Source organism: Colias eurytheme, chromosome 15, assembly GCF_061535395.1.
Source record: "Colias eurytheme isolate Ceu_HAF_F1 chromosome 15, ilColEury1 Martin Lab GWU primary, whole genome shotgun sequence".
In the NCBI taxonomy this organism is placed as follows: domain Eukaryota; kingdom Metazoa; phylum Arthropoda; class Insecta; order Lepidoptera; family Pieridae; genus Colias; species Colias eurytheme.
Window position 1 is genome coordinate 3367590 of NC_142994.1, and position 27464 is coordinate 3395053.

The 27464-nt window shown below is 32.0% G+C and overlaps 1 protein-coding gene across 6 annotated transcripts in view; it reads left to right on the top strand.

Annotated features, from left to right (window-relative positions):
• ZnT63C (solute carrier family 30 member 1) overlaps positions 1–27464 on the top strand; it is a 40569-nt gene that overhangs the window by 4394 nt on the left and 8711 nt on the right. For all 6 annotated transcript variants that reach the window (XM_090109805.1, XM_090109806.1, XM_090109807.1 and 3 more), the window contains exons 3-5: positions 719–941; positions 20119–20367; positions 25252–25427. In XM_090109805.1, the coding sequence (XP_089965931.1) occupies positions 719–941; positions 20119–20367; positions 25252–25427 (648 nt within the window). The remainder of the gene's footprint in view (positions 1–718; positions 942–20118; positions 20368–25251; positions 25428–27464) is intronic.

The window sequence follows — 27464 nt, forward strand, 5'->3', positions numbered from 1 at the left end:
TATCTTTTTTATATTTTGATAGTAACAAGTCAATCATGTAATAAAAATTATACATTTTACCTGAAAAAGAAGCCGTAATAATTGCTCAGCAAAATGATAAATTACCTTCGCATTTTCTCGGAAATTTGATCGTATTTTAACGTAGGATACCAGGAATTAATTCATGTTGTATGACGTACTTTAAACAGAAATAGGCTTCTACGTATAAAAATGACATTTAAAAATTTAATGTGGGTACATTTGATTTTTTTTTTCAATTTATACTCAATTCAAGTAGTATCATATAATATCTTACATATACATACACCATTACCTTGGTAAACAAAATTATTTCCGGTTTCTTCGGACCCGCATGATTCATTTTCCTCGTATTGTACAATTCGTCACATTCAGACTTATTATTTTTTTTTTCTAATAAGGAAATCATGAGTTTTAAACAGGCATAAGTAATGTATATGGAAATTGAATTGCAATTTTATTAATTATTCGATATGCATACATGGATAAACTGTACTAAAAGTGTGCCAAATTTACCGACCCCAAAAGAGGAGGTTCTTAAAAATGATAAAACACACTAATTTCCAATTAATATAGGGAATTTCTCCTGCATCTGCCGTCTACCATGTTACCTACATTCGTACTGTACAATCTTTTGTATATATCCAGGATAAAATAATGTTATTTACGATCAATAGGTAACGATACATTTGTTTCCCAGATGTCACCAAAGAAATGGTCAAAGAACACATTCGGTTGGGCGCGAGCTGAAGTACTAGGTGCTTTAGTGAATGCCGTGTTCTTAGTGGCGCTATGCTTCAGTATTACAGTGGAAGCGGTGCAGAGGTTCATCAATATTGAGATTATACATAACGCGAAACTGCTGGTCGCTGTCGGCACTCTGGGACTGATCCTGAATATTGTGGGGCTGTTTCTGTTTCACGGTATGTATGGTTAATCTATACTATCTATACTAATATTATAAAGCTGATGAAGAGTTTGTTTGTTTGTTTGAACGCGCCAATCTCAGGAACAGCTATTGGTCTGATTTGAAAAACTATGTGTAAAATAAATCGATACTTTTATACTTATTATAAGGAGGAAAGGTTTCTATTACTGTGTATATTTGAAGATAAATTCAAATAATTTTAATTCTTAAAGCTTATATAGAGACCTACTAAATTCAGGGGTGGGATTTTTTTATTCCCGTTATTATTTAATAACTGGAGCAAATGGGACAAATGCCTAGGACAAAAGAGATTTTATTAACACTAAAAAAAATGAGCCAATGTTACATTTAAAAATTAAAAAGTATGATCTTGATAATTCTCTTATAAATGCGATAATGTATTGTGAAGTAGTGCTGTAAATGAAGACGTTTAAATGAACAGTGTTTACTGACTGCATTAACACAATAGGTATAAACATAACGATAAAACTATAGGACAAACGTAGGATAATAAACCATAGTATTTTAATACAGTATTTGAATAAGTTCCATATGATATTCTGGTTGTAAATTATATCCCATTTCTAGATACTCTCTCTATACATATCTTACAACTAAATCAATAAACAACACCTCTAATATAATTTTAACAGCCTTTCTATTTGTAATTTCATAACTGGATAAATGACCAAAATCAGTTCGCGTTCTCATTACTATCAGTGTACGATAGACACGAAGTGATAGCAAATTCATTTTAGCAAAAGGATTTAGTAACAAATTGATTATGTTAATTGATTGCATTTATTTATCTCATATCCAAGCAATAGTAGATTTTAATTGTTTACACATGAGTGATAAATTATTTTATTTTAATCGTGTGAATGTTTTTATATACAATCTGCAATTTATATAAAATCTGCATGGGTTAATTATTATCAATGTATTATAAGCATTATGGTTTTTGCTCTTAGATGTAACAATCTACCATATTCTTTCCATAAAAACGTTTTCGTCATCATCATATATTTAATGTATCAGCCATCAGTCTATATAAATTATTGATTGTTGCTAGAAACAATAATTAACTTGTTTGGATTCATTTATATGGCAATATTAAACACGAAAGATTTTAGACGCCTTTTCGAACACCTGAAGCAATTTGTTATTACAATCTTGAGCAAAGTTTATATAAAGACTGAACGTACCATACCGTTTAATGAATCAATGTTATGATAATAATACGTGTGTTATATTGGAACAAAATGAGAAGTGATGAGAAAATTCTCCAAATATTATGGGATACCTGGGGTTAATAGGTATATAGTTGCCGGCACGTATATTGACAATTTTTTGGCGTAGTGGGGGAATCTTGCGCATATAAAAATGTACTTAAACTTGATGCACAAACTACGCCACTTTTTGTCCAAGAAGATTGCCGGGCGCTATACATTAGCTTTTTTATTCAGGTCAGAGTTCGACAGACTATTAGTCTGAAGAATCACTGACTTCTTAAACTATTGGTAATTCGACTGTATTGTCTGCTCCTGAGTTGTGTTCCGAATTAGTCATTGTGACAATAGTACTTTGCATTTTGAATTTCTCAACAGCTGTTCGAAGTTAGAGATTAGACTCGGATAAGGCATAAGTGGCGAATGCCTGCCTTCGAGAAGTATGGGCTTGTATCGTGACATCATCTTTCAATTTATATTGTATTAACAGATAGATGTGTTAAGAATCGACCACGATCTACCGTCGTAGTATTCATTGATCGCAAGGCAATGACTCAACGAACCAACGGAGTTAACACAACAGTGGCGTAAGACAATAGACTTCGGATAGTTTATTGTTACCTATATTGAAATTAACGCTTTAACGCCGTACGAAATAGAACAATAACCGACAATAATGATAACAATACTTGTGAAATAATTGCATGTTATCAATAAAGGTACCAACTTGCCAACTTAACAATCATAAAGCACTCATAGGGTATCAATTTAATTGGTATAATAATGAATAAGACTTATACAACATCCATTACATATTCATAACATTCATAAATTAATCCTTTATTTTTTCATACTAAAACATGGAGTTTAATATTATTTTTTAAAGTAATCCATCTTCGGTCCCATAGGACTACAAGAGCGATGAAATAGGACTTGACTGACTTCTGCTTCCGTGCGCACCTTTACATAATTTTCTTTTTTTTATTTCCTGTGCCGTGATGAGTTATCCTCACGGTTAGAAAATTCGCAAAACTTTTCACGTCTAACCAGTAAACTGTATACAGGGTGTCCCACTATTGGTATACTAAGCGCGAAGGGACTTGTAGTTTTGCATACACTGATCACTTTAAAAATACTTAAACAACAAAATTACGGCAAAAATTTTTTGCTTAATTTTTCTTTAAAATCCATGTTTTCGTCTCTAGCTTCGCGCAGCCGGCATATACGGCTTCGCTAATGTGAGCATTTCGTCTATGAAAACATAATCTTAAACGATAGCTCACGTGCTGGTGGCAAAGTTGGGCGGGTTGCTTGTTATGGGTGTACACATAGAGTTTTAAGAATTCATCTATTTGTTAAAAAAATTCGTCTGGAATTTTATAAGTATTTTTTACGTACTCCGCGTATGCAGAACTATAACTTCCTTGGGGCTTAGTATACCGTTGCTGGGACACCCTGTATAATATTTAAAATGCTTAAATGTATCAGTACGACTAGATACGCAATTGCACAGTAAGTTCACGTCTTACCGTTTCTTATCAACTTTCTCAAAATCTATATTTTTAAAGAAGCGTTAACGAAGAAAATGATACGGAAATCATAAATATTCAGCTAGTAGATTAACCCCTCAGCTGTCGCGGCGCGCCGCGTCAAAAAGGTGCTGTCTGTCGGAGAAATTCGAGCGGTCGGCGCTGATTTGCCGATTTTTTTCGATATTAAAATTTGTGATGTAAACTTTAACCTGTGACACTCTTGTAAATTTTGATGCTAACTAGATAACCAAACTTTATATTAGTTACCTTACTTACTCCCTGGCGTGTTTATTTTACTTATTAGAAGCATTTTTTCCCACACATTTTGAAAAAATATGACATTGTAAAGAAAAGAAAATTCGAGTTTTAAATATTTTTTATAAAATACAGCTTATGTTAAGGATAAAAATCAATAAACTTAAAGATTCAAAATAAATAAACAATTATTATACATCTAAATGTTTTATTTACTTAAATAAATTTTACTTAACTGACAGAAAAAAAAATTCTTATGAAGCTTTGTGTCTGTACTATTTATATACTCATGTGGTTGTAATGTGTGGTGTTGACGCCAACATTGGCCAATAAATAGGAATATTTGCAACTTAGCATAAATAACGTTAACTTCTGTTCATTTTTTCTTATACATCGGATCGGACACAACGACCGCCTCGAGACGACGATTTATTACCACGAGGTTCCACTTGAATGTGATCAGGAAAGTGATGAACGCTATCCAATCTAGTTGTACTTCAATACATGCAGTATTTCCAAGCATATTGTAATTAAGATATAAACTAATCGGTAAAATTGTATTAAAATCGGTTCAGTAGTTTAGGGAGTCCATAGTACACAAACAGCATGAAACTTAAAAAATATTTTGATTGGAATAAAGTAAGACGTGTTATGTGTAGAATTTCATAGAGAATCCTGGTATCAGGAATTAAAAGCTGTAAATTCCCAAACACTAATCGTGTTAGTATTATTATCTGTTCATTTGACAAAATATACAGAGTTATATTTCTTGATTTCAAATACTGTTACGTCCTACTGTTAAAGTAAGCCTTGGAGTGTCTTGTCTTCCATTGCCATAAGAATCGTTGTTTGGATCCATTTGAATTCTCTTTTATTGATACTCAAATGCTTACGAATCAGAAAAGGTTATTCTATCAAATACAAATTTTTATTTTCGAAAGAAAATTAAAATATCAAGATTCAAGACGGAAGTTTATTTTAGGGTTACCTAACAAATAAGTTATTATTGATTATGTAGTTTAAACAGCAATGTGATATCTTCAAATAGAAAAATTGCATTCTTCTTCTGGGTAATAGAAGCAGTTTTGACACCAAAAGGCAAAAATACAATAATTGTTATCGCTAGTCATTTACAAAATGAGAGGGTAGATTTATATTTGCAGGCGTACTGCAAATGATGCATTTAATTCGTTTTATTAAATAAGTAATGTTCCAAGGCTATTTAAAGTCATGAATGCAAATAAAAATAATCTTCAGACAGCGATCTACATCAGCTTTTACATTCGGCCTACGAATGTACTACATGTAGTACATAAGAATAAAAAACCGGCCAAGTGAGAGCCGGACTCGCACACCGTGGGCTCCGAACAAACCAATTTTTAAAGTGAAACTTTTATTACATCGTCTCAAACTTTTTGGTCTGTGTAGCGCATGTCGCGTGACGGTCGGCTGCCGAGTAGGTATAAGGCAGTGTTCGGAACCGTTCGAACAATTTCACTTTTACCGTGGTTTCATAAAACCACACAACATTTTTATTATGTTGTAACTCCGAAATTTTATGTTTTTCGAAATTATTCTTCAATCTGCGCTATAAGACCTTATTTTACCCCAATTCCAAAACTCTACGTACACGGAAAGTACCCTGTAGGTGTCAATTCCCTTGCGAATGTCGAAATTTGCAGCATAACCCATTGAGCCCCGAACGGCCCGATCGGTCCACGATACAATAGATTTTCTATTGTGTCTGTGATTCCGGGGCCTGAGTTAATAAACGGCTTTATCTTTTGATTGCGTTGGTTTATAAGTTTGATTTTTTCACAGCTTCAATCGACTCAAGTAATCAATATAAATTTCAGTTTTATGTCACATCACGCGTTCCTGTGAAAATGGGTCTTGACAGACAGATGGGCAGATGGGATGGACAGACGTGATCCTATTAGGGTTCTGGACCCTTAAAAACCAAACCCTTTGGGATGCAGCCATTAATGCTGCAATTTTTAGCAAATTTTGACTTTTGCAATGGAATCAAAACCGACAGGGTACTTCCCAAGTACATAAAATCTTTAAATTTGGTAAAAAGCAATGTTTTATAAAACAGATATAAGAATAATCGCAAATAACATGATTTTTTTAATTACACTTTATACAGGGTGTCCCACTTTCGGTATACTAAGCGCAAAGGGATTTGTAGTTTTGCATACGCTGAGTACGTAAAAAATAATTAAAAAATTCCAGACGCATTTTTTTTAAATAAAGGAATTCTTAAAATTCCATGTGTACACCCCCAACAAGCAAACCGCCCAACTTTGCCACCCGCATGTGAGCTATCGTTTAAGATTATGTTTTCATAGACAAAATACTCACATTAGCGAAGCGGTATATGCCGGCTGCGCGAAGCTAGAGACGAATACATGGATTTTAAGGAAAAATTTAGCAAAAAATTTTTCGCGTAATTTTGTTATTTAAGTATTTTTTATGTGATCAGTGTATGCAAAACTACAAGTCCCTTCGCGCTTAGTATACCGAAAGCGGGACACCCTGTATAAAAAAAAATAATAATTTCAACTTACAACTAATGAACGGCTACATGTATTAACTTGATATTCACATTAAAAACTCAGATTTATAATACACTAGCGGTCCGCCCCGGCTTCGCCCGTGGTACATAATATTTACGTTTTCTCTACATAAGAACCATCCGCGTACTTCTAGGAATATAATAAAAAAAGAATTATCGAAATCGGTTCAGCCGTTCTCGAGTTATGCGCTTACCAACACATTTTGCGATTCATTTTTATATATAAGACTAGAGGTCCGCCCCGGCTTCGCCCGTGGTACATATTTCGCAATAAAAGGTAGCCTATGTCCTTTCTCGGGTATCAAAATATCTCCATACCAAATTTCATGCAAATTGGCATGGAGATATAAGATTTAAGACGCAATCAGAAGAAATAATATTCATATGCGGCATATTCTGAAAACCGCAACTACTAGCAAGGGAATCAAAACCTACGGGTCAAAAGTTAAGTGGACTTGGTTAAAAGCAAGGTTTTACAGCACAGATAAAGAAAAATTCACTAAAAACACTAGAAGTTAAAACATAATAAAAAGTAGGTTTGTTCGGAGTCCTTGAAGCGCGAATCGTATTGAGGTTCAAAACTATAAAAAAACATTCTTCCAGTTTTAAAGAAATAACCCCAAAATATGTGTAAAAACATCTTTGGACTATCTGGGTTTCAAAAATGACAACTCCCGTGTTGTCGTTCATTTTGAAATTGTGAGACGACAGAAAAACAAAATAAAAACAGAATCAAACATAATATATGCCAACGCAATCAAAAGATACAACCGTTTATGCTGCAAATTTTCGTAATTTTCGACATTTGCAAGGTTATAAAAACTTACAATAGCAACGTCTTATAGCACAGATAAAGAATTCTAAAATATGAATTAAAAGATACCTACAGCATAATTAAAAAAATAAGTTTGTACGAAGCCCTCGGTGCGCGAGTCCGACTCGCACTTGGCCGGTTTTTTATTTTTTCAGAAACATATGGTTCCCCAATAAAAAATAATATGTTGCATTTGTATTAAGGTAAGAATATATTGTACAATTAATGTGTTAAATTTCTTTTCCAGTTTGTCCTACACAAATTACATAGTAACATAGTCACTTTGTCCTATATATAGGTCATAGTGAAAACCATTGTTCCCGATGTAGGTTTTTTTTACTATTTTTCCAGCATATAATATACACTTTTAACCATAATATACTAAAACTAGCTGTTGCCCGCGACTTCGTCCGCGATTACGTCGTTTTTCGTCATTCGTCGTTTAAAAAAAATACGTGACACTTTATTTTTGAATGTTCTTAATTGTCTCTTATAAAAATTAACTACATTAAAATTGAATACTCTGATAAGAAAATCTTAAAATCGGAGGACATCGAAAATCTGAGGAAAACATGAGTGAATTTGATTTAAATTCTACATTACTTAGTAATTCAAATAATAATCTAAATTAAATGTAGATTAACAGTTTGAGCGCATCATTATATAATATGTACCTAAGTATTAAATTACGTTAGTTTACATAGTAATTTTACTAAAAACACGATGACTTTCTTTCGCGCTCGGTACAACAAACTAAGCATGTTTGTGGTACGTGGCCCGCGTCACTCGACCCCCCGTGAGTTCCCCTCCGTTACTATGCGAAAATACATTCGTCGCCCTACCGTAGGAAAAATTGTAATATTTTAAATTCGAGAAATATTGATTTCTTGTATTCGACTATTCGTTGTAGTCGAATACAAAATATATTTGAAGAAACTTAGGTTGGCCTTCAGGCAAAAGGGATCCTATCAAATGATAAACTTGACCTTGTATCTTAAAAGTAAGCATGAAAGGATCCTCTGATAATTGTTGAGCACCAAAGGATCATTTAAAACGCACTACTATAAGAGCGAATATTGTCTAAGAACTGTTTAGATTGCACATGTTCCTCTAAAAGTAGTGATTTCAAAGGTTCTGGTGTATCTTCAAACGAAAGCCGACTCCTTACTCCTCTTTAAAGCATTACAAAAAGAACATACTACGTTAATATCGCCTATACAGAAGATGATCTGTAATCAATTGTGAGGTTATAAGCAAACCCACTTTTATATTTGTCGGACCACACCACCGAATTCGTAGATTGATCTTCTATGTTTACCTCTAAGTCATTAAGACTCGAAATCTGTCTACAGTAAGACGGGCCTCTCGCTATTCGTCCGTTTCAAGAGACCAAATAGTTTCAATTCTTAATCTTTCATTAAACAAACTTATTAATCGTACTTGTCTCAAATAATCTTGTCTCAAATAATGGTAATATTCGCGTCCCTACTCTAGTCATTGCTTATGCTCATGTTCATCTTCAAGAGATCGAATAATATTATGGTGCACCCTATCATTTGTCAAACGGTCTTCATATTGAGTAAAAGTTTCAGATTATCGAGATAAAATATGCCATTTGCGGTCAGCTGTGAGACGTTATACCCTCTCAGTGAAGGTTTCGGTCTCACAGGATAGTACATGCCGTTCGCGGTCAGCTGTGAGCCGCAATTCTCGTTGTGAAGCGGTTTCAGGTTCTCGGCATAACACATGTTGTTTTCGGTCAATAGTAAGCCTCTTACCTCTAACGATCCTTGAGAACTCTTATTTCTCATTTTCTTAGCTTTGCTCGAATTTCGATATAAAGATTTTTTAGGTGGCACTGATGCGAGTGAATAAAAATTAAGTTGAAACGGACTGAGAGTGTTATAATCATCAATCATCATCATCATCAATACATATAATAAAATTGTGGAAAAGCGATGTCTGTACAATGAAAATATGTAGAAAAAAATTAGCAGGTGTTATTATTAAATCGATCTTGAACCCAAAACTGTAGTTAAAATTTTTTTGTCTGTTTGTATGTATGTTTGTGCACGCTAATCTCAGAAACGGCTTATCCGATTTAGATGCGGTTTTCACTAATGTATTGTGGTAATCTTCATTTAACATTCAGTGTTTAATTCATGTCAATCGGTTCATAAATAAAAAAGTTATGACAATTTATAAGTAATCACGGCGAACATTTGCTAAGGCATTCTATTGTACACTGTACAGTGTACGATAAAACGTAATTTATCTGTTATACGCTACAGTTATTCCTTTACATGTCCAGATGATCATATCAAAATTCCCCAAGGGTTTGGGGGTAAGCTGAGGTAGTAGGGGGGGGGCGGGGTCAAATTAACATTATGGTTACTTCTAATAGGTAAATTTTCCACATAAAATGTCCTTTAAATTATGTCGTATTATATTTTTAACCCCCGACGCAAAAAGACGGGTGTTATGTGTTTGACTGCTATGTATTTCTGTGTGTGTGTGTGTGTGTGTGTCTGTCTATGGCACCGTAGCTGGCTAACAGGTAAACCGAATTAGATGCGGCTTTTTTTTTTGTTAGGCAGCATATTTTCCGACGCTGGTTCTTAGATAAATTGTATCAAAACCGGTTCATCCACTTATTATACCTACATAGGGGTAAAAGTGGGAATGAAAAAAATGATATAATAATTTATTTTTAAAGATCGTCGGGAAGTTTATGAAATTATTTATTCCTTTTTCTATACACTTTTCTTCGATTAAACGGTTTAGTTACGTGCTCCCTCTCTCTCTCTTCAGCCTTTAGTTACGTGCGTGAGACAGGAAACATCTAATTTGGATTTGTTGCTGGATTTGATAAAAATTGAGTATCGATTAAGCTGATCAGTGGCTACACCATACATTATTAAAAACATCCATTTAAGAAAGGAAGGAAATAGAATTTGCTCCTCTCCCCCCCTGGTTCCTAAAAAATAATATGACATAATTTAAAATAAATTTTACGTAGAATTAGTTAGGCATTTCTTTTTTGATTTTCGATATTATATACTAATCATAATTTTTAATTACAATATTATGTAGTAACTATTTGGTATAGGTTAGGCATTTCATTTCTTGATTTTCTTTAATAAGTTGGTACGTAAGTTTTTTAGCTCAGTTTAGTAAGAAACTTTAATAACAATTCTTTTAATTATTTATGGTAGTACGTATTTACTCAATAATTGTATGTTAAGTAGTAATTCAGCATGGGCGTAGCCACGGTGGGGCTGGGTGGGGCGCTTACCCTGGCTTTGATCTGGTAGGTACCAATTGTGAAGTGTAGGAAGAGTGGGCGTGGGCGTTGGCGTGGGCCTGGGAGTGGGCGTGGGAGTGGAAGCATGAAAATAAAAACAATTATTCTTGCCCCACCCTGAGCCTATGGTCATAGGTCCCATAGTCACTATTCCACGCGGACGAAGTCGCGGGCACAGCTAGTAGACAAATATAATCAGAAAGCTTTGAACTCCTAAGCTCAACCATAAAAGATAGACATTTATGATGTCGGGAGATATTTTTTATATAATATGGAGAACATTTCTTTCATACTTGATTTCTGTGTAGCTTTAACCCGTAGGTTGCACACGCGACGAAAGCTTAAAAATGGAGTTACTGCTCTGCTCACGAATATGAAAAATAATTGTACCAAGTTTCGTTTAAATCCGTCGAGTAGTTTTTGTTTCTATAACGGTTATACAGACAGACAGACGGAAAAATTTTTGGCGTCAGTGTCGATCCCTAATCACCTCGTGATAGTTATTTAGGAAATATATTTCATGTACAGAATTGACCTCTACAGATTTAATATAAGTATATAAGTATACATATAATTAGATTCCAATTTCCATGTAACGTTAAATTCGACTATACAATAACTAACAGACAACGCAGGTTACTCTCGTTTCCGTAAGTTGAGGCGGCTACATATTCGGTCCTCATAACTTCACTTTTTGTGAACGAAACGACAGCGCGGTTTAATTCGATGCCAACACCATCAAAAAAAAGGAAATATTTTTAATTGTGAAAAAATATTATGATTTGTACACTATTAATACTATTTTAACATTAACACAAAATATAAGACTGTGAGTGTGTAAAAATAAATCAAGCTAGTTTCACATCAAACTTATGTTTTTAATTAGGTATACGACATGAAAATATATTAATTACCAAGCAAAAATCATACAGGTAAATACTGAACAAAAGTATTAACAGTCAAAGTATATTTTTACTTACAACATGTAAATGATGAAGGAATAATAATTATCAACGAACTAACCTTTTTGTATTATTGTTTATAAATATAAATTCATAAACAATAAATTTATAAAGAATAGAAAAAATTCGACCACTAAAGAATGCTCGTTCGAGTCCCGCCTCGTTATCGAATTTTTAAAACACGAAGATTTTTAAAAATGTAACCAATGAACACAATCAATATTAGATTAACTGTAATGGTGTCTAGTTTGACTTAAAATAATAAACATTTACCCTCACTTTTAAAAATGTAGTATATTCACAGTTCACACGAATTATAAGCGCACCTTATAGGGAAGGGAAGATATGGGTTAAAGAGTTAAATAAATAAATAACATAATTATATTTAAATTATTAATTTTTAACATTGTGTAGTGTTAACATGTAAATTGATTTGATTTTTACGAAATCTCATAGATGGCGCTGTTTCAAATTTGTATACTAATAAATTCATTAAACTGATTCTCTGCCCAAATTACGTAAATGACATAGTTTTTATTGTGTAAAGCTAGATAATAGCATGGCTTACCCGAAACCAACATTTAAACATGAGTCTTTAGATTGTACGCTGTCGTAATACACGGAATACGTAAGAAAAAAAAAAGGTTCACAGCTCCTCCCCCGGAGGTGATAGCATGATAATATGTTTAAAAAAGCCTCACTCGACCTGTTAGTAATATTCATGCAAAATTTGAAGTCAATCTATGCAGTACTTTTCGAGATTAGCCTGGACAAACATACAGACAAACAGACAAACAGACAAAAATTCTAAAAACTATGTTTTTGGCTTCTATATCGATTATAGATCATGGATTATGTATTCTTTTAAAAAAATATTCAATGTACAGTTTTGACTTTCCTACGATTTTATTATATGTATAGATATAGATTAAAGGAATTGAGTATTTGAATTAAATTTTTTTTTGTGATAAATGGAAAGATTATATATTAGTTTTATAACGAACTGTTTTTATTTTTATTTTTTTTGCAATAATTCAAAAGTTATTTCAAAATAAAAATTAGTCTTTGAATCCAGTACCGAAGACACGCCGACAACTCCCGAAGCGTCACCCGATCGCGTGTGACGTCACAATGTTAGTTTTCACTCATTGCAGTTGATAGAAAATTAAATATGTTGGAAAAGGCAAATATTATAATCTGTATTTTGGTTATTGTATAGTCTGTATGGTATCACTGTAAACTGCAATTGTCAATGCCTTCCTCTCTGTCTCTGTGGTTCGTGGTGCGCACAATGTAGTTTGTAATAAAGTAAAAATAATAAAGATAATTTATAAAGATCCACAAATTGTGTTTAATATACAATTATTTCAACATGGTAGCAGTCCGTGGTTAATAAATTATGAAAAAATATCAACATCACGAGAAGATTATGAAGATACGTAAAAGTACAAGTTACACAAGTAAATTGAATATAAAAAGAAAGGTTGAAAATTGATCAAGATTATTAGAAATATTGAAACAATGGCTAAGCAAGCCCGGATTGAAGATATTACGATACCTATTTTTGATGGTGCAAATTATTCAAGTTGGAAATTGAGGTTAATGACCTTGTTGGAGTATAAGGAATGTCACGAGCCCGCCACGACACGTGTTCCGGTAAAAGATGAAAACGTTATGAAGAAAAAAGATTTAAAAGCAAGGACTATTATAATGAGCACAATTTCAGATCGTCAACTAGAATATATTAGTGAATGTAAAACAGCTTACGAAATTATTAGAAAATTTGACAGGATGTACCTAACCCAGTCTACTGCAATGCAAATATTATCCAGAGCAAACATAGAAGAAGTAAAGTTGAATAATTATAATACAGTAGAAGATTTTTTTGTCGCTTTTGAAAAAACAATCAACACTTTTAAAGAAGCCGGAGGAAAGATTGATGAAACAGAAAAGTTGAGATATCTTCTCAAAGCGCTCCCACCAAGTTATAGTTATATTGGAGATTTCCTTGATGTAATACCAGAAGAACAAAGGACTGTTGATTATGTGAGGACTAAAATTAAAGAGAAAAATATTACTTCATGCAATTCAGAAGGTAGAAATAATGTGAGTACATTTAATATTAAAACAAAACTTCAATGTTTTATTTGTGGAAAGACTGGCCATTTCAAGAAGGACTGTTGGCAGAGAAAGAATATAAATCAACAACATAAGGAACCAGGCAGATATCAAACGCATTACAATCATCGAGGACATTTTAGAGCAACCTACAGAGGTCAAAGCCGAGGCAGAGGTCGAGGTCATGCCAGAGATGACACTTCAAACAATTTTTCACCGCAGTCATGGACAACTCAAGTATTAAACCCGGAAGTAAAACAGATATATTTTGATAACAATAAGAATAAAGAATGTATGTATAATAATGAAATAAATTTTCTTTTAGATAGTGGATGTACGGATCACATAGTAAATAACGATACATATTTTTATAAATGTAAAGATTTAAAAATTCCAGTCAATGTAAAATTACCAGACGGCAAAACATTAAGTGCGACCAAGGTAGGTGATATTCAAATTTGTTTTGAAAACTTTTATAGTAAACAATATGTAGATTTAAAGAATGTTTATTTTGTAAAAGGTATTAATCAAAATTTGTTGAGTTTTGCTAAAATAACTAAGTCTTCCACAATAGTAGCTAAAGGTGACAATGCAAAAATATATAATCAGTCTCGTGAATTAATAACTGTTGCTCATAAAATTAACAATTTATATTATATGAAAGGTTTTGCATTTAACAACTTGAAAAATGATGTGTATACTCATTCTGTAAAATTGACTTATAAAGAGAAATGGCATAGGGCACTTGGACATGTAAATTTTCAATATTTAAATAAACTAGTTAATGATAAATTAGTTGATGGTTTGCCGGATAGGATTGAAAGTGTAGACATGAAATGTTCAAATTGTATACAAAGTAAAATGGCTAATGTTCCTTTTGAAAATAATAGAACTAAAACTAAAGAGATTTTAGAATTGATTCATACTGATTTAAACGGTCCACATAATACAACTGGTTATGGTGGAGAAAAATATTTCTTGACATTTATTGATGATTATAGCAAGTGTACTAGAATATTTTGTATTAAAAGTAAAGCTGAAACTGCTAATTGTTTTATAGAATTCGTAAACTTAGTAGAAAATAAATTTAACAAAAGAATTAAGAAATTACAGTGTGATAATGGGAAAGAATATTTAAATAAGGATATTATTAATTTTATTAAACAGAAAGGTATAGAGTTATTACCATGTCCACCATATGTTCACGAATTGAACGGAGTAGCTGAAAGATATAATAGATCCGCTATGGATATAGGTAGGTGTTTATTGAGGGAAGCTAATATTCACAGAAGATATTGGCCGGAAGTTATTAAAACGGCAGCTTATTTAAAAAATCGAACTATCGCTAATACTTTAGAAAATAAAACTCCTTATGAGATATTTTTTGGAATAAAACCAGATGTAGAACATTTAAAAATTTATGGAAGTAGAGTTTTTGTAAGAGTTCCTGAAGTTTTAAGAAAAAGTAAATGGGATGATAAAGCTAAATTAGGAATATTAGTGGGGTATAATGAAAATAGCTACAGAGTTCTTTTGAATAATAGGATAGTTAATGCTAGGCATGTTCAGGTAGTCGAAGAAAATACTAAATTAATTTGCTTAGAAAAACAACATGATCAAATAGTTAAAGATAATGATTTAGAATCTGATACAACATTGAATGTTTCAAATAAATTATGTAATACTGAATATGAAAATGATACAAACATAGATGAGAATTATAAAAATACTACGGAACACCTTGTAAACAATGATAATCTTGATGACGATGAGAATAACGAATGTGTAGGAGTAGGAAAACTTAAAAGAAAGCGAATTCCAGTTTCTAGATATGGTAATCCAGTTTCACACTTTATATATGTAAATTATACTGATGCAAATGTACCAAATACTTATGAGGAAGCAATGAGCTCAAGTGATCATGAACTATGGCAAAGAGCAATGGACTCTGAAATAAATAGCTTAAATAAAAACAATACTTGGCAAATTGTTGATAGGCCCAAAGACAAAAAAGTTATTGATGTTAAGTGGATTTTTAAAAAGAAAAGTAATAATGTTTACAAAGCAAGATTAGTTGTAAGAGGATTCCAGCAAAATGATTATATTGAAAATGTTTATTCACCAGTAGGAAGAATGCAAACATTAAAAATTTTATTGTCATACAGTTGTAAAAATAGTTTATTTATTGAACAGATGGATGTTGAGACTGCATTTTTAAATGGTTGTGTTAAGTCAGAAGTATATATAAATCAACCGAAAGGTTTTGTAATAGGAGACAATAAAGTTTGTAAATTGCAAAAAGCTCTCTACGGTCTCAAAGAAAGTCCTAGAGTATGGTATGATTGTTTTGATAGGTTTATAAAAGGATTAGATTTTGTAAGAAGTAACTATGATTATTGTTTATATGTAAACAGAGCGAGCAAAGATCCAATATATATATTACTGTTTGTTGATGATCTTTTAATATGTTGTAAAAGTAAAAATAAAATTGAAGAAGTAAAAATTAGCTTGATGAAAAGGTTTGCAATGAAAGATTTGGGTAAAATTAAAAGTTATATTGGTATAGATATAGATTATAGTAATGATAGAAATATATTGTCTTTAAATCAAACAAAATATATTGAATCTTTGGCTGCAAAATATAATTTAGAAAATTCTAAGTTATATGATACTCCAATGGAAACTAATTTAAGATTAGAACAAGCTAAGGAAATTGATGAAGGTATACACTACAGAAATTTAATAGGTGAATTATTGTACATTAGTAACGGCACTAGGCCAGATGTAGCGTATAGTATTAATTATTTGAGTAGGTTTCAGAATTGTTACAGTCAAACACACTATAAATATGCAATAAGAGTATTAAAATATTTGTTTAAGACTAAGGATTTAAAGTTAACATACTATGGAAATGTAGACACTGAAATATTAGATTGTATGGTAGATTCTGACTATGCTGGAGATAATGTAGATCGGAAATCAACGTCAGGTTTTGTTATTAGATTGTTTGGAAACTTAATTTTTTGGAAAACACATAAACAAAATGTGGTTACTAAATGTTCAACTTTTGCAGAGTATATTGCTATGTCAGAGGCAGTGTCAGAAGTACTTTTTATTAGAAACTTGTTAAGTGATTCATTTGATTTAGAATTTTGTAAACCGGTAAAATTGTATGAAGATAATTCAGGTGCGATTGCAATAGCTAAATATGGTAATTTTACAAAAAATTCAAAACACATTGAAGTGCAGTATCATTATATAAATGAGAATTATGAAAGAGGAATTATTGATATTGTTAAAATTGATTCAAAATGTAACTTAGCAGACATGTTAACTAAAAGTCTAGATAAGACAAAATTTTTGAAAAACAGATTAGAATTAAGATTAATTTAGTACAGTTTACATCTAAGTTCAAGTTATAATATTGTATAAGTAAAAGTTCAAGTTCAAGTTATAATAGTGTATAAGTAAAAAGTTAATTAGATTATAAATTGGGTGGAGGTATTATATTGTGTTTTTAAGCATTGTAAGTAAAGGTAATATTGTTAAAGAAAATAAAGATTATAAATTTGAGGAGGCGTGTTGGAAAAGGCAAATATTATAATCTGTATTTTGGTTATTGTATAGTCTGTATGGTATCACTGTAAACTGCAATTGTCAATGCCTTCCTCTCTGTCTCTGTGGTTCGTGGTGCGCACAATGTAGTTTGTAATAAAGTAAAAATAATAAAGATAATTTATAAAGATCCACAAATTGTGTTTAATATACAATTATTTCAACAAAATATAGTTTGAAAAACTAAACAGGATAAAAAGATAAATTCATGAAATTATTGTATTGTTACCGGGTTTTTATAAGTATACAAAATTTAAATTAAATCCGTCGGTTTATAGTGGGTCTAAATCGAATCGAAAGGAGAATTGGTTACATACAAACATATGTTTTAAGCTGATCCTGGCGATCCCTATCAGGATAAATTTATGATATTATTGTATTGTCATCGGATCTTGATAAGTGTTCAAAATTTGAACAAAATCCGTCGGTTTTAAGTGGGTCAAAATCGAGTCGAAACTTCGAAAGGAGTCGGTTACATACAAACATACAGGTGAAGCTAATAAAAGCGTGTTAATAATAAATAAATACAGTGTTTTGATCTATTTAATTTTGTTGTCATTATTAAATTACATATTAATTATATTAATTGTTAATTATATTATTTAAATTTATATTAAAAATGGCGAACCTCAAAAGTTATCGTTTTGTATCATTATGTACGAATACTACAAAGGCAACTCCTGACAAAAATCGGTGATCATAAATATATCAACATCAAGAATATTATTCGTAACTAACTAACTAATTCGGAACCAACTAATAAATCGTATGTAAACGCTATGTACTGCAGTTAATAATAGCTATAACATTATGACGTCACAACTGTGGTGACCAGTCATGGCGCGTTTTTAGTCACGTGATTCTAACTTAAATTTCATCAATTTTTAATTGCTTATAATTAACGGAAAAAAATTTTTTTGAAGTTATTTGCATTAAATATCAATATTATTAATAATAAAGTTTCAAAATACATAAAAAAAATCAACAATTTTTTTTTATTCAAATACTCAATTCCATAGAGGTTACGGACTATAATTTGTATAGTTGATTATATCGTATTAAACCTGAGGACAATAAATACCACAAAAACGATACCCATCAATATAAACAAAACATATGTATGAAGACGAACAATTAAATTTTTCAATTTCATACAATATGCGAACATTCTGTACGCGAATTTTACGGGGAAATTATTGTCGGTTCTGAATTGAAAACGAAATATCTTTAAAATGGAACACAGTATCAAATTTTGAATTATATTATAAAAATCTTCATAAAATTTCTTGTAAAATGATGTAAAAAACAAATAAAATATTAAAAATAAAATACGATTAACCAGGGGTCAAAAACTAAGCAACGTACAGTGAAATGGTAGATACATATTTGGAGCCATTATTTGTGGTATAATTATTGGTAATTTTCATTATTTCGGCACATAAACATTAGGATATATAGTGAATAATAATAAAAATAACAATAAATACTTACCGTTTATCAACTTTCCGCAAAATTTTACATTTTTTAAAACTTTAAAATTTAAAAGCTACTCGACTAAAGTATGACATAATTACTGTTATATTTCGAATATTTATCAGTCAAATTATTAAGTGATGGACTTTAAATATTCAGTAATTCATAAGCTATCAACTAAATAGTCGTTTATGCAGATTTGAACTATATTTGCGTTACAATGAGCTAATTTCCAACCGGCGATGATTTGGCACAGATCTGTGCCACGACAGACAACGGGTACAAAATTTTTGGCTCAGATCTGTGTTCCGACAGACGAGGGTTTAATATTCGCAGCCAATGAACTTTATATTTAATATTATGTTCACAACGTGCGTGAGCTCATTAGTAATTTGGCTTGTATCAGTGGCCAAGTATTTACTTGACTTGATTACGGCATTACTAAATTCCCTTATGTTTCAAGATGATAGGAAAAGTATTCCCTAGTTGTATGAAATATAAGTCTTTGGTTTACTTATATTGTAGGAAAAATTGTCTTCATTTGATTACACTGGTAAATAAGTACTTATAAAATACACATGATGATAGCAGGACCGATGTTTGTATTGAAAGCTTTAATTAATTCATCGCATAATCAGCTAACGGAGCGTCTGGTTATTATTCGATTCGATTTAAATAAATAAAAACAACGTCCCAGTTCATTCGGGGTCATTTTGCCGTCGTTCCTTCCTGGAACTAACAATGTATTAATTTCGCGAGAATCCCTTTGTATGTATGATTGTTATACAGATATAGGATTGTGCATAGCGACAGTGAGGATTTCGTGGGAAAGTGATTTATACGTAGAATTTGGCTAACCCTTCCCTTTCTGGACAAGGTGCATTAGTATAAATTAATCTCGAAGTTTCAACAAATTCATGTTAATGGGTTTCCTTGAAATAGTTATTTATCTATTATAAATATTCTTAATAAGTTTGTTTGGTTGCCATGCATTTATTATAATTAAATACATGTGACATAAGCTTATGTGCAAATTTTTTCCACATGAGATAACTTCGACACATATTATTCGACAGTTGATCATTATGCATCAATAAAATCACTATTATAAAACAAAATATACCATGCCAATGTTCTACATATTTCAAAATTTCCATAGACACTTTTAACATAAAAATTTATATTTTTTTCTATTCTTTATAAATTTATATTTATAAATTTGAATTCCATAAAACCAAAAATATCAAATTCAACTTTTAACATAGAAATTTAATATAGTCCTCCTCCCATAGAGCACGGCAGCAGTCACGGGCACACGCATGGTGGTGTACCGCCCCCATCTAACGTGCGGCACTTGACCGAACTCGTGAATAGCAACGCCGATATGGCACTAGGCCATGCGGCCACAGATACTGAGGAAACGGACGAAATGGTCCCGCCCAAAGTCGATAAACTGCCAAGCAAGCAAGCGCCCAGACCTGCGGATCCGGGACACTTGAACATGAAGGGAGTGTTCTTGCACGTGCTGTCGGATGCTTTAGGTAAGATTTAAAATTTGGTATGATAAATTAAGGTGTTCTTTTCCAGATCCTGCTCTATCCTTTCTTTTTTTCCCCTAAAGTTATTGGGTGTTGTAGTAGGTACGATACAGTAAGGTGTCCTTTTCCTTATCCTGTCCAATAGTTTCCTTTTTCCGCTTATTATAATATTTTCCCGTATCTATTTTAAGTGGCAATCCATTTGCATTTGCGTTAGTAAGGCTTGTGCAGAATATGTTATTGGGCGGTGGTGGTCGTTAACTACCAGTTGCTTTGTCCGCTGTATCATGAAATAATACGAATAATAGGCAAGTGCTGGGCTTGTGCTTCTGATGATAAGCGCGTAGATTAAGCGTAAACTATACAGAAGTAAACGAGTGTACAGATTAAGACGTTTGCCACAAGTTACAATTTTTTATTATTTTTACATTTTTACAACATTTTTAATCGGTAGTTTTAAGGCTGATTAAATTAGAATCAAGAATGCCTGCATTCGCCGTTGCGGTTTTCGTACATTTGTTAAAAATTAAAATATATATCTACTTTTCTTAAAAAAAAATTAAATAATCACTAATGAGTAATAGTGATATTCATTCAGATGATAAAGTTTATTGACTAAGATTAAGATTCAGCAGACCTATCGCGGCTGGCAACTCATATCGAATCCTTTGGATGTTGATACGTACATCTTGATAAGATGGTATTTTCTTGGTATCTACCAAATGTTATTTATTTCTCTCAGCCTCGTGGCACTCGGCTAATGAACTTTTCGATTATTTTTTTTATAATAAAACATGTAATTAAATGTGACTTTGACTGTTTCATGTAAAAAGTTAATCAAAAGAGTTAAATTTGTTGTTACAAGTAAATAAAACAATTGCTACTGCGTACTGTTTACAAATATTTTACTTATGAAAATTTAAAATGCTCGTAATAGGTCTAAGTGGTTCGTAATTCGGTTGTTCATTTGTGTGTTGATTTTTATCCTGGATTATCATCTGAAAAACATAACAACAATTATGTAAAGCCTTAATTGGATTAGTAATTTTGTTCAAAAAAATTTTTGTATTTATGTAATATTAATAAAGATATATGTTTATTTTATATCAATAATTGGAGCAATCGATCAATTTCATCCTCTTAATAAAATAATATTATCAATATTCATACAACGCCATAAACTGCTAATGAAAAAAGTTAATTAGGTATTATTATGAAATAAAATAAGTTCTGTATATTATTGAACTAGCTTTTCGCCCGCGGCTTCGCCCGCTTTGTCTAAAAGCTAATAAATTATATATGTACTAAAACCTTCCTCGAGAATCACTCTACCTATTAAAAAAAGCCGCATCAAAATCCGTTGCGTAGCTTTAAAGATTTAAGCATAGGTACATAGGGATATAGGGACAGAGAAAGCGACTTTGTTTTATACTATGAAATATACAGAATGTCTTTACATATAGGTAACCCTTCCCCTTTGCTGTATCTATACAAAAACCCCGAATTTTCACACGTTGCGTTCCTAGAGGAAACTGGAAATGCGGTCGGTACTTTCTCTATGCAAACGCTCTCACCTGTTTTATCCCTCGATATTGATCATAAAGCGTAGACAATATTGATTTGGATAGTCCATAGGTATAAGTATATAAAAATGAAACACGTTTCGCGTTGTCACGGCATCACGTGTTGGCTGAACCGATTTCGATAATTCAATAGTTCAAAATTCAAAAGTTCGATAAACAATTATAATTTTAACTATTCTCTCTACTCTTATTTGTTTCAAGAATTAGCCGAAATAAAATAATTTATTACTTTTATAGGTCATAGTTGTCTACGTTTCCATATGTTCATAACAATAAGAAAACAAATCTTTCGACTCTATTAGACAAGGAGGAGTTTCTATAAAATCAGTCTCTCAAACGAAAATACAAAATGCAACGAAGAATTTTCAATACAAAAATAAAACTTATATCAAAGTATTGCGTGAAAAAGTATTGAAATTCTAATATCATTTGATTTTAACTTGTCGAATATTGCAGAAGCGGCAACGCAAACTGGAACATAAGATTTTATTTCTGTACTAGCGACCCGCCCCGGCTTCGCACGGGTGCAATGCTGATACCTACTAAATACACTACAGAAAAACTGTGAACGTTGTATATAAAAACATAGCAGCCCGCTCCGGCTTCGCACGGGTATAAAATATATAGCCGGGCGGCCGGCCGGTACCGCCGCAAACGCTACGTCCCGCAATTTTTAAATCTGTAGGTAATATCTTCGAAAATATTCACTTAAATCTTACGGTGTAAAGGGCCATATAGATCTTTATTAAATGAAAAATGTATTCGAGGTATTTAATATTAATTGTATGGTTGTATTGGTTAAAATCGCATCGAAAATTAGCCATTATTTGTCGTAAAAAGTAAATGACAAAAAAAAAGTTTATAAATTTATAAAGAATAGAAAAAATTCGATCACGAGGCGGGACTCGAACCCGCATCCTTTCGCGCCATTCCGGGGCGGATGCCTGACCAACTCAGCCACTCGTGACCCGCCAGAGCAATCGAATAATTATTCTATTCTTTCAGTTAAATTTATTATTAATTTATTGTTAATTAAATTTATATTTATAAAGCATTTGAATGCCATAAAACCAAAAAATATAAATTCAACAAAAAAAAAGTTATTGTGGGTTATCCATAAGAGATAGACATGTGCCACCGCGGACTTTTCTGTAGACCTTTTCAATGTGTATGTATACACATGTGTGTACTAAGTATAATACTTAGTACTTACATTATTTTGATAAAACTCGTAGGGTTCAGCCTGCGTTTGCAATGTAAGCGGAAAAAATGTAATTTTTTACGACATCACATTAGAAACCTCAAAAATAACAGTAGGTACTTCTCCACTATTCAATGGATGTTATTATACATATAAACCTTCCTCTTGAATCACTCTATCTATTAAAAAAAACCGCATCAAAATCCGTTGCGTAGTTTCAAAGATTTAAGCGTACAAAGGGACATAGGGATATAGGGACATAGGGACAGAGAAAGCGACTTTGTTTTATACTATGTAGTGATGAGTAAAGCAAAGCATTTTATTGGAATGTTCAATACCTGAGATTACTCTTGAGAAAACGCCAAGCGACCATATCCGGCGCATTCACTAAGTTTTTATTATTCAATAGCATTTACTAATTAAACTTTCAATGAGGAAATTGATCAATCCTTGAATGTTTTGGAGTTAGTCACACGTTCTGCATTTTTTGCCAATCGTAATTTGTAAATACAAATAAGTAATAGCCAATAGGTATCTTTCCTTGGAAGCTGCGTCAGAGTCGTTGATAACTAACAACCTTTACTTTCTATTTTATTTGAATTTATAGTTACATTTAAAATTGAAGTAGGTGTTTTATTTTATGACTAATGTATGTTGATACTTTGTATTGTTTGTTACTGCACGAATATACAATGTAGCAAATAACGATATATTTTTAGAGTAATGCGCCGAATTTCCGCGCACAGTTTAAATTCATCACATGAATATTTGAATGTATTAATAGACATACTTAATGTCAAAATTATTTAAAATACGGTAAGGTTATTTTACGTGTTTGAGTATATTTTAAAATTTGTGGTCCGATAGGCGAAAGCACACCGTTGAGACATACTGAGTCTACAATATTACAAAAATCAATTAATATTCCACAAAATTGCCACACATCATTTAAATAGTGTTAAATTGTATGTATCACCTATTCTAAAAAAAAGTTTGTTTTCAAACGCCGGCAGCGGTTCGATAACCGGCAGAACTGCCATTGACATTATTTTGGAATAAACGTGCGAACCACCAGCCTTGCTCCACTTTCTTCCAGCCAATCTTATCGAGTTAGACGATAATTAAATGTCGATTATAAAATTATAAAATAACATAGTAATCGATTGTAATCTACCATAGATGTGCCACAATATTTCTGTAACTATCAAGGTTATGTTATCGCCAAGGATGATAATCAAAGGTGACCCAGAATGATGGTTTACCAAAATAAATAATTCTTTGCGATAAGCGAAGCGTTTTGCAGCACTCGCGCTATTCTTAATATCCAAGCGCATTTATGTTATTTTTTTGTCCTACATTGCTAGGCCGTCTAAATCCTTCTAAAAATATGTGCACTGAATTATAATGCGCGAAAACAAAATAGTTTCCGAAGAATGTATGATTTGAATATAAATATTATGAATACATTGTATTGTAGGCATTTAATACTGAAGTCGGTTTTCTTAGATAAACATCTTAGTTATAACGATTGATTTTTTGTACTGATATATTAACGCGATAGTTTGTAAGGATTGATGGATGGGTCAATCTATCTCTTTCACGCAAAACCGCTAATACGATCTAAATTACATTTTGCACTGAACCAGAATATAGTCTGCATTAGCACATGGGATTAGCACACATTTCCTATAAGAGTATTATTTCCTATAGAGTGTAGCGGGCTGAAGCCAATAATTCGTAACTTATATGAGTTTAATATGTATCCCAATAAACTCGTCTATTTATTTATACAGACGATTTCGTTGTTTGCCCGTATGTCACTTCTCTTACCTTGATATTTAATGTTATTCATATAATATGCTGTTTTTCTTTTTAATTTATAATTTTTGACGTGATAACTGATAACGTTTTTAAAATCGTTTTAGTTGGGTGACATGTTCAGAAACTTGTGTCACACCAAAACCTCACGAGCGCGATCGCAGGTATAACGAGAGAGAGACGGACCGATCTCCCGTCTCATCTCGAGCGCTGCCACTGCATTATGTTATCACGTAAACATCTCGATCGTAAACCTACTTACAAACAACCAATTTTTTCTTACAGGTTCGCTAATAGTAGTCACATCAGCGCTAGTAGTATGGCTCACAGAGTGGGAGTACCGTTTCTACATAGATCCGGCGCTCAGTATTGTGCTAGTGATCCTCATATTGGCCTCCGTGTGGCCTTTGTTGAGGGAATCAGCGCTTATACTGCTGCAGACTGTGCCGACACATATACAGGTAAATGGTGACTTTAATTTAAAGAGGGTAGTTTTGGATTTTGGAAAAAAGTGATGAGAATGTGATTTTTTTTAGTTCTGTTATATATAATTTGTAGCTAGAAAATTGTTTAGAATTGCTGTTAATGTGACAAAATATGATAATTATAATATGTATAGATTTTTTGTAAATCAGAGATAGATTCAGCTATTACAGATGTTGAAAAAAATGTTAAAATTGAATTTATGCAGTACATTTATTAAATATATATAATTGCGTAGTTTATTGTATACCGTTATTCAGATGATAATTATAATAAAGACGGATAAATTGAGAGTTCAATACCACTAAATAACTGACGTTAAATTGAAAATATCTCACTATAATAAATTATGGAAACATAGGAATAATTAATAGGTAAAAACAAGTAGCGAATTCGGCACGTGTGTGTGGAGCCAAACAGTTGCATTCATATCTTGTGTTTGTAAAGCGATAACGAGACTGTGCACTGCGTCTTTGCCTTATTATTTTTGTTGTTTTTGTTTCATAAAGGAGTCTGTTTTTAAATTTTTATGGTCGGTAGTAAAAGGTTTTTTTTTGGTATTCGTTATGATAATAACAGTCTGTGGTTATATTTGATGGTATATTTATTGATGTATTCACACCTTTACGAATGTACTAGTTTACTAAAATTTTGATAACGAAGTACAAAGGACATTATTTATTTGTCGCAAAAGTAACACTTGACTCAAATAACTTATGCTCCTTTATTTAAAGAGTTTATGTTTGGTAATACTCCCGAAAACAATCATACACAGTACAGACCAAAAATACAACACTCTTTATCAACAAAAAAATATTTATACAAAATACAATAAATACAATACAACACAATGTTGACATTCAGTGACGGTCCAACGTCATATTGTCTCGCTGTGAAAATTCATTATGAACGCTTGAGCTCTTTGGCCGGTGAAATGTTATAACAAAAAAAACAATACTGATACGCTCTAAACAGTATTAATTATGGGTAACGGGTTGACATACATTTGGAAGAATTTTAGAAACTAATTGTTTGTTTGTAAATGGAGTAAAATAGGAATGAAATTCTTGTCCAAATTGGATCTTTGATGTGGATTATATTTAGATTTTTAGGCGTTATAGAAAACTTTAAAGTTTTTCCACTGTTCGTTATGTGTTATTCCAAAACAAAGAAATATATTTATTATTGTAATAGAAGACATATATATTTGTTTTCTACATAACTAAGATAAAGAAGAAGAAGAAGAGAGTAGATATCATCAAAATCAATAAATGTAACATGAATGATAAGGCGTTATTTACCTATTCGTAGTTGAATTAAAATACTGCAGGGCAATTTCCTATAAAATAATGTAACAATTGCATATTGTGTTCATTAATAAATTATCATTTATTCAATATCTAATCGTTGACGCTGAAAACACAAGAAACCGCAACAAACCACTATCACTCGCGTTATAGTGGCCTCGATTTGGAAGTGTGCTATCGAAACATAGGTACAAATGGGATCTCTATGTAATATATGTAATTTATTGTGTGAACTTTGGGAAAATAGTTGGTCAATGTAAAGTTGGTTTAAATGCATTTTATGGTTGAAGTTACTTCAATAATGTTTCACGCGTTTCGAGAACGTGTATCTCCATACTCCATATACGAAAAAATTTTTCCCTGTTTAAAAACAAATGCCATTTTTTGTCATTTTTTCCAGATCCGTTTCAAATTGTTAACAGTCGAACTATCAATCAACAATAAATCCGTTCTAGTTTGTTTGTTAAAGTGAAACTTTTATTACATCGTCTCAAACTTTTTGGTCTGTGTAGCGCATGTCGCGTGACGGTCGGCTGCCGAGTAGGTATAAAGCAGTGTTCGGAAACGTTCGAACAGTTTCACTTTTACCGTGGTTTCATAAAACCACACAACATTTTTTTTTCGTATATGAAGCTTATAAAAACTATCCAAGTTGCAAAAAATCTATTATTTATGTGCAATATATATGATTATCATTATTATATTGTT